The 14768-nt window shown below is 42.6% G+C and overlaps 1 protein-coding gene across 8 annotated transcripts in view; it reads right to left on the bottom strand.

The window, feature by feature from the left end:
• HHAT (hedgehog acyltransferase) overlaps positions 1 to 14768 on the bottom strand; it is a 348803-nt gene that overhangs the window by 307282 nt on the left and 26753 nt on the right. For 7 of the 8 annotated variants that reach the window (XM_064594128.1, XM_064594132.1, XM_064594129.1 and 4 more), the window contains 2 exons: positions 13282 to 13415; positions 222 to 289 (listed from right to left, as the gene is read on the bottom strand). In XM_064594128.1, the coding sequence (XP_064450198.1) occupies positions 222 to 289; positions 13282 to 13415 (202 nt within the window). The remainder of the gene's footprint in view (positions 1 to 221; positions 290 to 13281; positions 13416 to 14768) is intronic. The other variant, XM_064594130.1, reaches the window with a different exon arrangement.

The raw sequence follows: 14768 nt of genomic DNA, 5'->3' as shown, positions 1-14768 counted from the left end.
AATACCTAGAGTGAAAACAGCAGAAAGCAATGTTTTTATATCATTTTAAAAATCTATCAAAATAAATAAATAAATAAATAAATAAATAAATAAATAAATAATCTATCCAAATGCTTAGAAAAACAAATACACAGCTCATCAGTAGCCAAATACAATAGTAAGACAAAATACTGAAACCAGGTTTGAAAACTGAGAAGATTTATCATTTATCCACTAAGTACCTTCTTTAATCCTCCAAATAAAGTGCCAATCTCCAGGGCAAACTGTCGATCCAGCTCCTCTTCATGTTCTGACAAGAAAAACAGTGTTTCATTAGTCAGTTTTATTTAAAACTGGGTTGGTTTAATAGGAGAACCACTAAGAGAAACTGGAATATGTTCTGGAAAAGCTGCCTGTGGACTGAGCTACAGACATGGAGACACGTCAGACTCCTTGATCTTCCACTCCAGTTTCCTGTGACCTAAGTTCCTGGAAATACAGAGTGGGGCTGGTGGAAACGTCCCCTTCAATTTGTAATAAGGGTCACAAACGGGGAGGGATCAAGAGAAACAGCTTTCAGTAACAGGAATCAAGGAGGGAATTAGTGCAAATGCCTCACCTATATAGGTGGTGAAGAATTATTCTAAACAGATCACACCACAAAATGATGGTGATCACAGCCCCATGATATGGACATAATGCTAACGAGATTATAAAATGAAATCATATAATAGTAATAAGTATACAATTGGTTTAAAACAAAAAGCATAACGGGTGCCTGGGTGGCTCAGTCGTTAAGCGTCTGCCTTCGGCTCAGGTCATGATCCCGGGGTCCTGGAATCGAGCGCCACATCGGGCTCCCTGCTCCGCGGGAGGCCTGCTTCTCCCTCTCCCATTCCCCCTGCTTGTGTTCCTGCTCTCGCTATCTCTCTCTCTGTCAAATAAATAAATAAAATCTTTAAAAAAAAAAAAAAAAAAGCATAACAAAATATTCAAATACTTCTTAAGGGTGTACAATAACCAGGCACACACTGTGATATACCAGGAATGAAACAAAACAAGATTGGCACAGCCTTTGCCTGGGGCTCGTGGTACCCCAAAAGGCTCAGAGTATACAAACAAGGGAAAACCAGTGCTCATCAGACCAACAAACCTACAAAACCACAGAAGAACTGAAAAGGAACTACCCAGAAAGACTGCAGGAAAACCAGGAGAGTGTGTAGTCATTAAGACATAACCCTGAAAGGACGCTGGTTTCATAGTAGGATCTAGGGGCAGAGTCACACACACACACACACACACACACACACACACTAGAGGAGCCCCAACCTCCAACCATGGGCAACACTGCCCCTGGGAACAACAGCAAAGGGCGGGGTGGGAGCACTGGCCTAGGGTGCCACATGGCCCAGCTCCGGGACACATTCCCACTGCATCCCACGCAGTGCAGGGGGCGCTGTGGAGGCGTGTGACTGCAGCAGGGCTCTGGTTCTTTCTGTTACAGCTGCACACACATCACGTTGTGCGTGCGTGAATTGTGCACAGACTCAAGTCCTAGGGAAGAGCCCACAAAGGGCAAACTACTGCAATCCAACAAAGAAGTTAACAGGAACCTCCTAAAATTAACACAAAGAAGGTGGGAAAACCTCTCTTCCTCTTGCCTCTTCTGTTTTGGCTTCGCTTACATACAAATAGCAACCTCCACAAACATCAGAATTGTGCAGAACTGAAACAAAGCAGAAACTTTTTGTTTTTTTGCTTCTTTTTTTAAAAGAGTACAGAGGCAGTGAAATTTACATGCGAAAGCACCAGACTTCCTGAAACTAGAATGCAGCCCCCTCTAGTGGGAAAAAGGAATCCGCGCAGGTAGGAGAAAAATGAAATCCTGTCTGGTGATGCCCAACGGAAATACTGAGACACAATTTTGAAAAGTAAAAAAAGATGAAATTTTAGTATATCTTATTTATTTCAACATGGAATCAGTATTAAACAATTACGAATGAGTCATTTTACATCCCTTTTTCTTTTTTTTTTTTTAGATTTTATTTATTTATTTGACAGAGAGAGAGCACAAGCAGAGGGAGTGGCAGGCAGAGGGAGAGGGAGAAGCAGGACCCCCGCAGAGCAGGGAGCCCAACGTGGGGCTCCATCCCAGGACCCGGGGATCATGACCTGAGCCGAAGGCAGTCGCTTAACCAACTGAGCCACCCAGGGGCCCTACATCCCTTTTTCTTACTAATTCTTCAAAATCCAATACACATGTTATCCTTACAGCACATCTCAATTTGAAGTGGCCCCATTTTAAGGGCTGGTACGGCTAATGGCTACAGTACTGGACAACACAGCTCTAAACCAAAAATCCTCTCTCAGGTTTGGAGAATTTCTACAACTCCCCCTTGTCTGATTCCTTGACACAAATACTATACAACATACATTCGCAACCTCTTTGGAATCCACCGTCTTCAAGTGGTCTTAAGTTAGCTGAAAATGCGTGGCTACAGAATTTGGTTGATAGAGGAGAAAGGCCGGCTACAGAATCTGGTTGATAGAGGAGAAAGGCCGTTGAGAACCTGTAGTAGGAAATCTTTCCCTAAAGAGCTTCGGCCCTCAGAATTTCTCTGATGAGACCCTTCAGCTAGAGATCCTATATTCTCACTCAGGGCAAGAGTTTTCATCGTACCTCACATACACTCAAGCAAAAGGACCCTGCAAACGGAGAGAAGCCTTCTCTGCCTGAGCAATTTTCTCCACACCACACAGGCCTGACTCTCAGGCAGAACCAGCTCTTTCTTCGAGGTGCCCTCGTTCTATTTCCGAAAATTCAGCGCTCCACAAAACTGCCTCAGAGCATAGAAATGAAGCAATTTCTGTTGATGAGCCCTCATTACTAAATCAGCTGTTGATTCTCCCCACTCCAACCACCACCCAACAAGAGGATACATCAAAGCCCCATTCTACCTACTGAGTGAGAAGATTTGCATTTTAATCGATGTCAATGAGCTGTGGTGGTAAACCATTTACTTAAAAGTGCTAACTAACCTACCCCTTTAACCCTCAACATTTTGATAGGAAATCATTTCTGGGGTGGGGTGGGGGGTAATTAGAGGGCAATAATCAGGAAGAGGAGGAGACACACACACACACCCTCGTCTGACACGAGCCACTGCCGAGGACCAGCACACCCAATCATGGCTTCACACGTCCTGCTGTTTCTATGCATTTGAAAAATTCCAATCAGCTCCTACTGATTCTTTATTTCTCTAGGAAGCCGCTGGGTACAGCAGACTGTGGCAGTAAATGAGTAGAGAGAGGGAGCAGAAAAGATGGGCTTCTCCAGATAAAAGAATTTAATGATAACCAACTCTCAAAAATTCATATAAAATGTCATATAGAAGGATGAGAAGGTGCTGGTCTTCCCATGACAACTCTTGAGAACTGGGGCCCCCCTCCTCCGCTCTCCCAAATCCCATTCAGGGAATGAAAAGTTGATGTAGAAATAGCCCAAGCAAAATCAAATCATATATGTAGATAGGATACAAAGCAACATACAATATAAATGGCCTTCAAATCTCCCAAATAAGGCTGCTCACCTGTTACTCACCTGAAAGAATTCTGGGGTCTATCAAGGCAAGCCACCAGGCACGCAATTTGCATGGGAATCCTTGGGGCTCCCGAGAGAGGTGGAAGTGCCCCAGACTGAGATGCAAACACTCCAGCAGAGAGGAAGCCATAAGCTCTGGGCATGCTCTTTTGTGTTTGACAGAATGGCAGGGAGCACTGGCTGGAGGAGTAAGGAGCTGTGGGGTCTAACACAAGGGGTTGCCTTCACATGCCCTCCAGCTCAGGCCCTGTCCCAAGTCATTGTGACAAGTTTACTGCAGGTGTTAAGAAAGTCGACTCTGGCTGGGGGCGCCTGGGTGGCTCAGACGTTAAGCGTCTGCCTTCGGCTCAGGTCATGATCCCAGGGTCCTGGAATTAAGCCCCACATCGGGCTCCCCGCTCAGCAGGAGGCCTGCTTCTCCCTCTACCCCACTCCCTCGTGCTCTCGCTCTCTGGTTCTCTCTCTAAGTAAAATCTTAAAAAAAAAAATCGACTCTGGAAGCCAACACTCTCCTCCCTTGAGGGCCAGTGTCCACATAGGAGGAGAAGGCCCGTGCAAGCCTGAGAGGAAGGGGTAAGCCAGCAATCTTGGATTCCCAGTAGGAAAGCAGGAGCTCTAACGTTTCCTATGACCCTGGCCACAGGTGACAGAGGAAACAGGGTGAACCGTAACATGAAGCCCGACACACACTATCGATGCTGGCCATCAAGACACACTGCCCAGTGCCTGGCTCCCGCAGGGGCTACACACTTGGGTCCTTTCACAAAAGACCGTTAACTGAAGGACCCCTGGTAGCCCCTCCCATGGTTCCAAGGGCAAGGCCACCTGTTCAAAGACAGGACCAGGGGTAGCCCCCATTACCCACCCCCAAGGCCGCCCACCCCGCACTGGGCCCTACAGAGTTGCCAGCTGGCTTGCAACCAAATTCCTCTGGTCACAAAAGCAAGTGGGGAAAATTACCTCCTGATTACAAAGCCCGCCCCTCATGAGAGGTTAGTGTGCTATGAACACAAAGAAGAATCTGTAAATGTGCTGCTATCTCCTTTCCTTATAAACTGAGACTAGTGATGTGATAAGAACAGGTGAGTTCAGGAATAAACAGAAGGTAAAAGGTGAAAATGTTCAACTATAATTGTATTCCACTTTCAGAACATCTACTATATAAACAAAGAAATTGGACATGGCAATTCAAATGAATCATTTGTTCACACTTGCTTAAATGTCGGGGCTTCCTGGTGCTTACAGAATTTATTTAGAGAAACATTAACCTCTGCTCACTCAAGTTTTTAAAAATGAAAATAAAGTGTCTGTGAAATGGAAATGCAAATTCATGGGAAATACCACTCTGTTTATAAAAATGTCCCTAATATGCAACTTTTCAGGAAGAGAGCCACACCATAAAACTTGACCCTGGGCTCTGGAAAGCCAAAAGGATCTAGGATGGCCTACAGTTCAATAGAGAGTAATTGTCACAGAAAAAATAAAAATGGTAGAGTTTATAAATAAACCCAAGAGATTGTTTTTTGAAAAAGAGAACAGATCCACTAAGTAGACAAAACCTTTGCTAAATTCCCTAAAACAGAAAAAATGAGATATGTGTTTCAAAACATGATGTGATCTACAACTGGATGTTAAGACATTTGAAATTTTCAGTGAAAAGGGAAAATGTAGGGGTGCCTGGCTGGCTCAGATGGTGGAGCACGTAACTCTTGATGTCAGGGTTTTGAGTTTGAGCCCCGCATTGGGTGTAGAGATTATGTAAAAATAAAATCTAAAAAAAAAAAAAAGAGGGCGCCTGGGTGGCTCAGTTGGTTAAGTGACTGCCTTCGGCTCAGGTCATGATCCCAGAGTCCTGGGATCCAGCCCCGCATCGGGCTCCCTGCTCAGCGGGAAGCCTGCTTCTCCCTCTCCCACTCCCCCTGCCTGTGTTCCCTCTCTCGCTGTGTCTCTCTCTGTCAAATAAATAAATAAAATCTTTAAAAAAAAAAAAAAATAGTTCCAAGCATGCACAATTAAAAACTTCCCCATTCATTTTATAAAGTTAACAGAATGCGGATATTAAAATCCGATGAAACAAAAAATAAAACTACACCAACAAATCTTACTTAGAAATTATTTAAAAAAAAACCTGGAAACAAGCAGTGTATTTAAAAATACCATAGTCATAGGTTTCTTGTAGGAATCCATATAAGCCATACTGGAAAATGTATAACTTTAAAATATGTCAACAGCTTGAAAGGGAAAAAACTATGCAATCATCTGAATAGATGCTTTAAAAATGAATTCAACATTTACTGATTTTTTTGTTGTTGTTGTTAAAGATTTTATTTATTTATTTGACAGAGAGAGACACAGCGAGAGAGGGAACACAAGCAGGGGGAGTAGGAGAGGGAGAAGCAGGCTCCTGGCTGAGCAGGGAGCCTGAGAGGGGTTCGATCCCAGGACCCTGGGATCAGGGCCCGAGCTGAAGGCAGATGCTTAACAACTGAGCCACCCAGGCGCCCCCACTGCTGATTTTAAAAAATTTAGTTAAAGGGAGCTGGCCAGATTCCTTAGCACGATTTAAAAAAAAAAAAAAGTTTATTCAACTTTTCAGTAATGGTAAAAACAATATAGGGATTTCCATTAAAATTAGAATTAAAATAAAAACAGCATTCTTTCCCAACTACTGTATTGTTCTAAAAGCCCCAGCTAATCAATCATAGATGAAGCAAGACCATTAGCATGATCTGCAGATGAAATTATCTAAACACAAAAATTAGGAAAATCAAAAATAAGTTAATGGAACATTAAGAGAATTCAATAAATAGTTGGAATTTAACATACAGAAACCAAAATAAATACCTTTAGACCAGAAATAATCAGCTACAAATTATAGGAAATATAATTGGAAAATTTCCCAATCATAAAAGGAAAAAAAAAAAAAAGACTCAGTCTGAGGAATTTTAGCAGGACTTGTTATGAAGAAGATCAGCAACCTTTACTAAGGGAAATAACAGAAGACCCTGAATGAATAAAGAAAAAATACCACATCTGTGGGTGGAAAAATACAATATTATAAGAATATTAATTATTTACAAATTAATTTCCTGTAATTCTAATTAAAACCCTAATGAGATTTTTTCAGAACAGTTTCAAATATGTATATGGAAGAATAAACCAGTGAGAATAGCTAAGTGTGGAAATGAAGAACGATGAGTAGTAACTTATTCCACCAGATACTCAAATATTTTATAAAGCATTTTTAATTAAAACAGTGCAATAATGATGTATAAACTGATGGAGAAATCAATGAAACAGAAAAGAGCTCCCCAACCGAAACAGTCTGGTGTCTATATAAGCATTTAGCAATGACAGGAGCACGTCGGTGGCTCAGTCGGTTAAGCGGCTGACTCTTAGTTTTGGCTCAGGTCTTGATCTCCCAGTCATGGGATCGAGCCCCACCTTGGGCTCTGTGCTGCGCGGAGTCTGTTTCAGATTCTCTTCCCCTCTGCCCCTTTCCCCACTCACACACATGCACATGTGTGTGCGTTCTCTGTCTCTAATAAATAAAATCTTTTAAAAAAAGAATGTAGCAATGATCAAGATTGCATCATAATTCAATATGAAAAGAAACAGTTAATCATGCTTGGTTATCTATTTGGGAAAAAATAATTTAACTTTTCACTTCAATCATATGCCAAATACATGTGAGATGGGCTAAAGAAGAAAGGCTCAACTTGCTGAAACACAAGAAGAGGGACACTCTCCAAAAGAAGAAGTATTGGCACAACCTTCCTGGAGAACAGTCTGGGGAAGTCTATCAAGAACCTTAAAAATATTCATGTAGTTTGACTCTGCAATGCCTCCTCTGGAAATCCTTCTGAGAAAAGCTATCAGGTATGATACAACAATATAAATAGATTCTTTACAAAATAAGTGAGCTACACATTCAACTCATACAGTTGGAATGAAAAGGAACAGAGCAAATCCAAAGTAACAATAAGAAATAATAAGAGCAGGTATCAGTGAATTGGAGAACAAAAGGAAACAACTGAGAAACCGAACAAAGCCACAATCTGGAAAGATTCCTACGCTCTCTGGCACAATTGATCAAAGCAGAAAAAGAGGGAGGGAGGGAGGGAGGGAAGGAAGGAGAAGATGTAAAACAAAATACACAGTAAGAGAGGAAAGCAAAACTACAGAAACAAAAAAATTTTAAATATGAGTATTATGAACCACACTATACTAATCAAATTGAAAACCTACATAAGTGCATAGATCCCTGGAAAGCTACAAAATGTCAAAATAGGTACAAGAAGAAATAAACCTGAATATAAACCAATAAATAAATTGAAACAGTAGTCTAAGACTTCCCCTCCCAGCTGCTTTCCCAGGTGACTGCCAATCACTCAGGTTTTTAGTGATGACAATTTGACTTTTTTCATTTCAAGAACTGCGACAAACTGATAGGAACACTACAATATATGGGTCTCTTTTAGGTGGGAGCATTAACTCTTTCAAGGTTACTGCATGGCAGATCTCATCTTTCCTCATGTTAAGTGTACGCAGAGGGACATAAAAGTGTTTCTACATCGACTGAACCACAAGGGCATAAACTTGACACAGTAGGTCTGGATTAGCCACAACGCTGCAGAGGTCAAGGGGAGAAGTCACCAAACACAGCAGATCACCACCACCCCATCCCAAGTACTTCCATATGACTTAGAGATGCTCTGCGCCTGGTAGAGTCGGGAGGAAGAAGGGGTGTTCTGTTCAGTCCCTGTTGTGAATTTACCAGAAGATTCCATTTGATGAAGGCCATTAGAATCAGCCTGCTGTCCCTAATGGCCTGACAACCCTGCTTCCCCAGACAGAGTGCAGTGAACAGGACGCCTGGTCCACACCCAGAGAAAGCAGCCATGCAGATGCCCACTGGTGGCATTTCACTTAGTGGGTAAGTTTTGAGCCTGTATTATGTTCTAGGCACTCTATTTGCTCCAGATACAAACATCCCAAAAAAGTTTACAGAAGAGACAGTTTTCCCAGTGACCTACTTCTATCATGCAGCTAAGTAGCACTTTTTCCCAAACTAGACAGTAAAACATGGAGCCAAGAAGACTTAACATTGCACCATTAAACATACTTTGGCAAGACAAGGGGATCCGGCTTCCATGAGCTGAACTGGCAAAAGTGTTAGAGAAAGAAGACATTTCTTGGGAGTAACCTGAGAAACACTTTGGCACTGACATTTAAAGGAAAAACAGGATAAAAGAAGCTTCAGGCTAGGGAGTGGTCACTAATAAGTCAAACAGCATGACAGCCTCTGAATCAGCTGAGGTGCAGAAAAGCTTCATACTATCCACAGAAGGTTCCCCTCCCACCCCCATCCCAGCAGCCAGCAGGACACAGAAAGGAAACATTTTATTCCAATTTTTGATAAAATTTTAAAATTTTATAGTAGAATAGACAAAAGGGCCTCCCCTTTTAAAGCGAGGTGCTTTAGGAATTATCAATAAATATGAGTGGCAGAAGAGAACAAATACTGGGTCTCAAGTTGGACACCTCTGTTTTAAACCCAGTTCCATTATGTGTGACCTTAGACAAGTTATATTTTTCAGCCTCTGTATCCTCATCTGGGTAAAAAACGTACAACACCCATTGTAATAGACTCCTAAGATGACGGCCATAAATTCCATGCACATACATGCTGCTCCAGCCATAAAGAGGTGTAGTCTTTACTCCCCTTGAATCTGGACTAGAGCTGTGATTTGCTTTCACCAATAAATGAGGCGGAAGTGAACTGTACAACTTCCCAGGCTGAGCTTCAAGAGATCTGTAGCTTCTGCTTTTGTGTACTTGCAATACTCCCTCTTGAACCCAGCTGTCCTGTTATAAGAAATATAAGCCATGTGGAGAGCCATGCAGAGAGAACCTCTGCATGCTAGCTGACAGCCCCCCACTGAGGTCTTGGCTAGCCACATGAGTGAGCCACCAGATGATTGCAGCCCCAGCTAACAACACACACAGCGGAAGACCTGCCCTGCTGAGTCCAGTAGAGGTTTGTTAAAAACAAACTCATGGACAAAGACTCACAAAAATGAGTTCGTGTAATCCATAACATCAACAAGCCAAAAAAGAAAAACCAATGGTCTTATCAATACAGGCACAAAAAGCATTTGACAAAATCCAACACCCATTTTCAAATAAAAACTCTCAGCAAACTAGAAATAGAAGGGAACTTCCTCAACTGGATTAAGAACACTTACAAAAAACCTACAGTGAACATCATACTTAATGGTCAGAAAGCTTTCCTGCTAAGATCAGGATAAAAGGCAAAAGTGTCCCCTCTCACCACTCCTTTTCAATATCATAATGGGAGTCCTAGATAGTGCAATAAGAAAATGAAATAAAAGGTATACAAAATGGAGGGCACCCGGATGGCTCAGTCAGTTAAGCGTCTGCCTTCAGCTCAGGTCATGATCCCAGGGGCCAGGATCAAGCCCCGCATAGGGCTCCCTGCTTTGCAGGGAGCCTACTTCTCCCTCTCCCTCTGCCATTCCCCCTGCTTGTGCTCTCTGGCTCTATCTCCCTGTCAAATAAATAAGTAAAATCTTAATTAAAAAAAAAAAAAGGTATACCGAATGGAAAGGAAGAAATAAAACTGTCTTTGTACGCAGATAATACAAATACCTCTGTAGAAAATCCAAAGAATCTACAAAAAAACTCCTGGAACCAGTAAGTGATTATAGCAAGGTTACAGGATACAGGATTTATATGCAAAAGTCAGTTACTTTCCTATAGATCAGCAATGAACAAGTGAAATTTACAATTAAGAACACAATACCATTTACATTAGCACCCCCCAAAAATAAAATACTTAGGTATAAATCTAACTAAATACATCCAAGTTATATGTTAGGAGAACTAGAAAACTCTGATGAATAAAAAAAAAAAATTGAGATATTCCACGTTCATGGACAGGAAGATGACTCAATATTGTTAAGATGTCAGTTCTACTCAACTTCATGTATAGATTCAATGCAATCCAAATCAAAATCCCAGCAAGTCCCTTTTGGATACTGATGACAAGATTCTGAAGTTTATATGGAGAGGCAAAAGATCCAGAATAGCCAACACAATATTGAAGGAGAAGAACAAGTCAGAGTCACCCAATTTTAAGACTTACTATAACACCTCAGTATCCATGAGACTGTGGCATTGGTGAAAGAATAGACAAATAGAGGAATAGAAAGCCCAGTAAAAGACCCACATAAATACAGTAAACTGACCTTTGACAAAGGAGCAAAGGTAATACAACACAGGAAAGATGGTCTTTCAACAAATGTTGGACCTGGACATCCACATTCAAAAAAGTAAATCTAGATGCAGACTTTACACACTTGATAAAAATTAACTGAAAATGGATATTATAGATCTAAATATAAAATGCAACACTAATTAACTCTTAGAAGATAACATAAGAGAAAATCTAGATGCCCTTGGCTCTAGGAAGTACTTTTTAGATACCCAAGACACAATGTATGAAAGAAACAATTGGTAAACTGGACTTAACCAAAATTTAAAATATCTGCTCTGTAAAAGACACTGTCAAGAGAATAAGGTGACAAGCCACAAGCTGGAAGAAAATATTTGCAAAAATCATTATCCAAAATATACAAAGAACTATTAAAACTCAAGAATAAGAAAATAAACTATCCAGTTAAAAAGTGGGCAAAAGACCTGAACAAACACCTCACCAAAGAAGATTAGATATATACGGCAATGAGCATATGGAGATGCTCCACATCACATGTCATCTGGGAAATGCAAATTAAAACAATGAGATACCAATACACCCCTACTAGAATGGCGAAAATCTGGAACACTGACATCCATTTATGGAAAAGACTACTGATTGGCTGCTAATACCCATTCTTTCCCCCTCCATTTATGGAAAAGACTAGCTGCTAATATTAGCAGCTGATTACCTGCTAATACCCATTCTTTCCTCCTCTATAATAGAACCCTTGAATTTAGCTGGATAAATGGGACTTCCAACCAAAGATTACATTTACTTGCTCCCCTCACAGTTGATGTGGCTACAGGACTGAGTTCTAGCAAATGGTATGTCAATAGGTACGATGTAAGCAACTTTCAAGTCATACTCAGAAAAGAGGAGGGTTTGTCCTCCCCTTCCCTTCCCTTCCCTTCCATCCTTCCTTCTGGGAGAAAAGTGAACATGACAGCTGGAGCTGAAGCAGCCACCTTACATCATGAGGTGAAGCCACATGACGAAGATGGCAGAGGGACATGATAGAAGGAGCCAGGCTCTTTGATGCTCTCTGGACACCACATGAGCCTTGGAACAGTTATATTGGAGGCTGTGTTTCTGCTGCCAAGCCTATCTTCGAAGTAATATACCATCTCTTAGGGCTGTTGTAAAGTTCGCACAAGACAAGGTACATGGAGTATCTAATATGGTGCCTGACATAGAGCAGGGTTGGCTCCCCCACATGGGAGCTCAGAGGCTCCAGCAGGGGAATACAACTACTTGGCCAGCCTGGACAAAAGAACAGTCCTCATCTACTGTAGATCGTCTGTCTCTGCACCCAAGCCCATGGCCTTGAGTGGGACATATGTAGAATGGGAGAAAAATCAATCCTGGGGATACATATCAAAATCAGTCCCAGTGATCCATAAGGAGGTAGGTGTTCAGAGCAGAGCACTCTCACCTGTGCTTCTCCAAATCCCCCTTTTACCATCTTAAGTGACTTTTCAGCATACTCTCCTGCCAAACTCCACACATAAATATGAAATGTCTTTCACAGCCTTTCCCTGCTTTCTGATCTAAGCTCACCTCCTACCACTGTCCCCTCACATTCTATACTCCAGTCCCACCGAGTGGTTTGTAGTTGCCAGACCATGCTATGCTTCCTCACACCCCAAAGTTTTGTCCCTTTGCCTACAAACTCCTCTCTTTCCACAGATCCTCTGACATCTTCCCTACTCTGCAGGCTCCTGTTCTGTCTCACAACAAAATCGTCGTAAGTAATCATCATCTCCTCTAGGAAACTGTCCCTGATTACAGAAGAGACCATCATGGTCCCTCCTCATTTCTTTCTCCCATTCTTCCATAACATGGGAAGTCTGAGTGGTGCATGGCCACCAAGCTAAAGATGATGTTTCTCAGCCTCCCAGGTGTGTCCATAAGACCTGGCACTGGCCAAGTGGGGGTGAGCAGAAGTGATCAGGGTAACTTGCTGAGCTCCCCTTCAAGGACAGGAGGATTCTCACCCCCCTTCCTACAGGCTGGAATGTGGATTTGGTGATGATTCTTCTTCAACAAGCATACAAAGCACTAAACACAGCAGAACAAAAGGACAAAGGAGTCTAGGCCTCTAATACCGTGAGCTGCCTCCACATGTCTGAGAGCAATGATGATGGAAGAAAGATGGAAGAGGTTACTGCATACCACCTCCACAGCCTTCAATAGCCATTGAATCAAACCCTCCTCTTACAGGATCCACTCCAAGATCAAGGATTGGGGTGGAAAATAGCACTGACTCAGATCATGGACTCAAAGTGTCCCAGAGAGGGGAGAGCAAAGCAGGGGCCAAGTCATCCCCAGCCCATTAGACAATCTTCCTGAATCTTCTACCTCTGAGTACTTCCTTCCTCCTTCCTTTCTTGATAGAAGGTCAGGAAAGTTGGGGCCTTACCTCTAGAAGCTTTGTAAACTTCATAGAAAGAATATAAGTGGAAGCCTAGTGAAGCAAACAGGTAAAAAGACAGTTCCCAGCGGGGCAGCATTGTTCCTTGTGACAAATCGTCCAGGCAGACACACTGAGAGTTTCTAGGAAGAGAAACAGAAATAAAGACATTAAGCCATAGACATGACACTAGGAAACAGAGCATCCTATCAGTTCACTTGCTCTCTCAGGGACCCGTCACTATTTCAGGCGATACAGATATAACACCAGTTATACTTCCTTCTGCCAGTGACCTTATGCATCCTGCATCCAAAATACACACACACACACAAATACGCACACGTACACACCCACGCCCTACCTTCCTTGGGATGGGCAGGTCTCCCCCATGAGCTCCCACAGCCCCCCATCTGCCTCCCATCAGACTGCACACCAGACAGTCACGTGCTCAATGCCGGACACGCCTGCCTCCCTTTGTGGGGTGGGCCTTTGGAGAGCAGGGACCATGATCTCTGAGTCCCCAGTACCCAACACGGGGTGTAGAATGTAGCGAGGGGGGACTAGTGCTCCATGAATAATAAATGGCTTTAAATCCTGAATAGAAGAAAAGTACAGATCATCTCCAAACCTGTTCTAAGCCAACAGCCTTAACCGCCTCGTTCTCCCCTTCAAATGTCATCCCATAGTTGTTTACATGAGTAGGTGAATGAAAACCGCCGTCTTCCATCTTATGTAAACTTTTTTTTTAAGAATTTTTATTTATTTATTTATTTGAGAGAGAGAGAGAGAGAGAGCATGAGAGGGGGGAGGGTCAGAGGGAAAAGCAAACTCCCCGCTGAGCAGGGAGCCCAATGTGGGACTCGATCCCGGGACTCCGGGATCATGACCTGAGCCAAAGGCAGTCGTTTAACCAACTGAGCCACCCAGGTGCCCCTTATGTAAACTTCTTAAAGGGAAGTGATAACCTGACCCCCAGCAGCTGTGGCAGGTCCCACAATATTTAGTCTACCTTCTTACACAGTAATGGAATTTTTAACTGAAGGCATGAATGCTAAGCTCAACTATATAGTGTAGCCAAGTGTGGGCATTTGAATAGCTCAGGCTGTAAAGCTGTGGCCATGCCCTTCCTGGTGGCCAGAACTGGGACAGCCACCTCGGGCCAAACGGTGAGAGCCATGTGGGAAAACAAGATCGAGGAGCCTCTGTCCCTGACTCCATGTACCACCCCACCCCCAAAACTGCCCCAGACCATTTATATCTGGACTATTACATGAAAGAGAAATGCACTTCCAGGTTGTTTAAGCCTCTGCTATTCTCGATCTCTCTCTTACGGCAGCTGTGTCTATATTCTAAGTATTAGAGCAGGTGATAGGAAGTCCTAAAATTCTGCAAATTAAATAATCAGCTCCCCAGTAACAAAGAGTTAGTTAAATGCTCTCAATGCTTTACTTAAGCCTCTCAAATATGTCTCACTGTGGATGCCAAATTAAAATAGG

This window comes from Mirounga angustirostris, unplaced genomic scaffold (genome assembly GCF_029215605.1).
Source record: "Mirounga angustirostris isolate CCGP_5_RB_7025 unplaced genomic scaffold, mMirAng1.0.hap1 SCAF_6, whole genome shotgun sequence".
Taxonomy (NCBI): Eukaryota; Metazoa; Chordata; class Mammalia; order Carnivora; family Phocidae; genus Mirounga; species Mirounga angustirostris.
The sequence above is the reverse complement of the archived record's forward strand: the minus strand, read 5'-3'. Positions and strand labels throughout refer to the sequence as shown.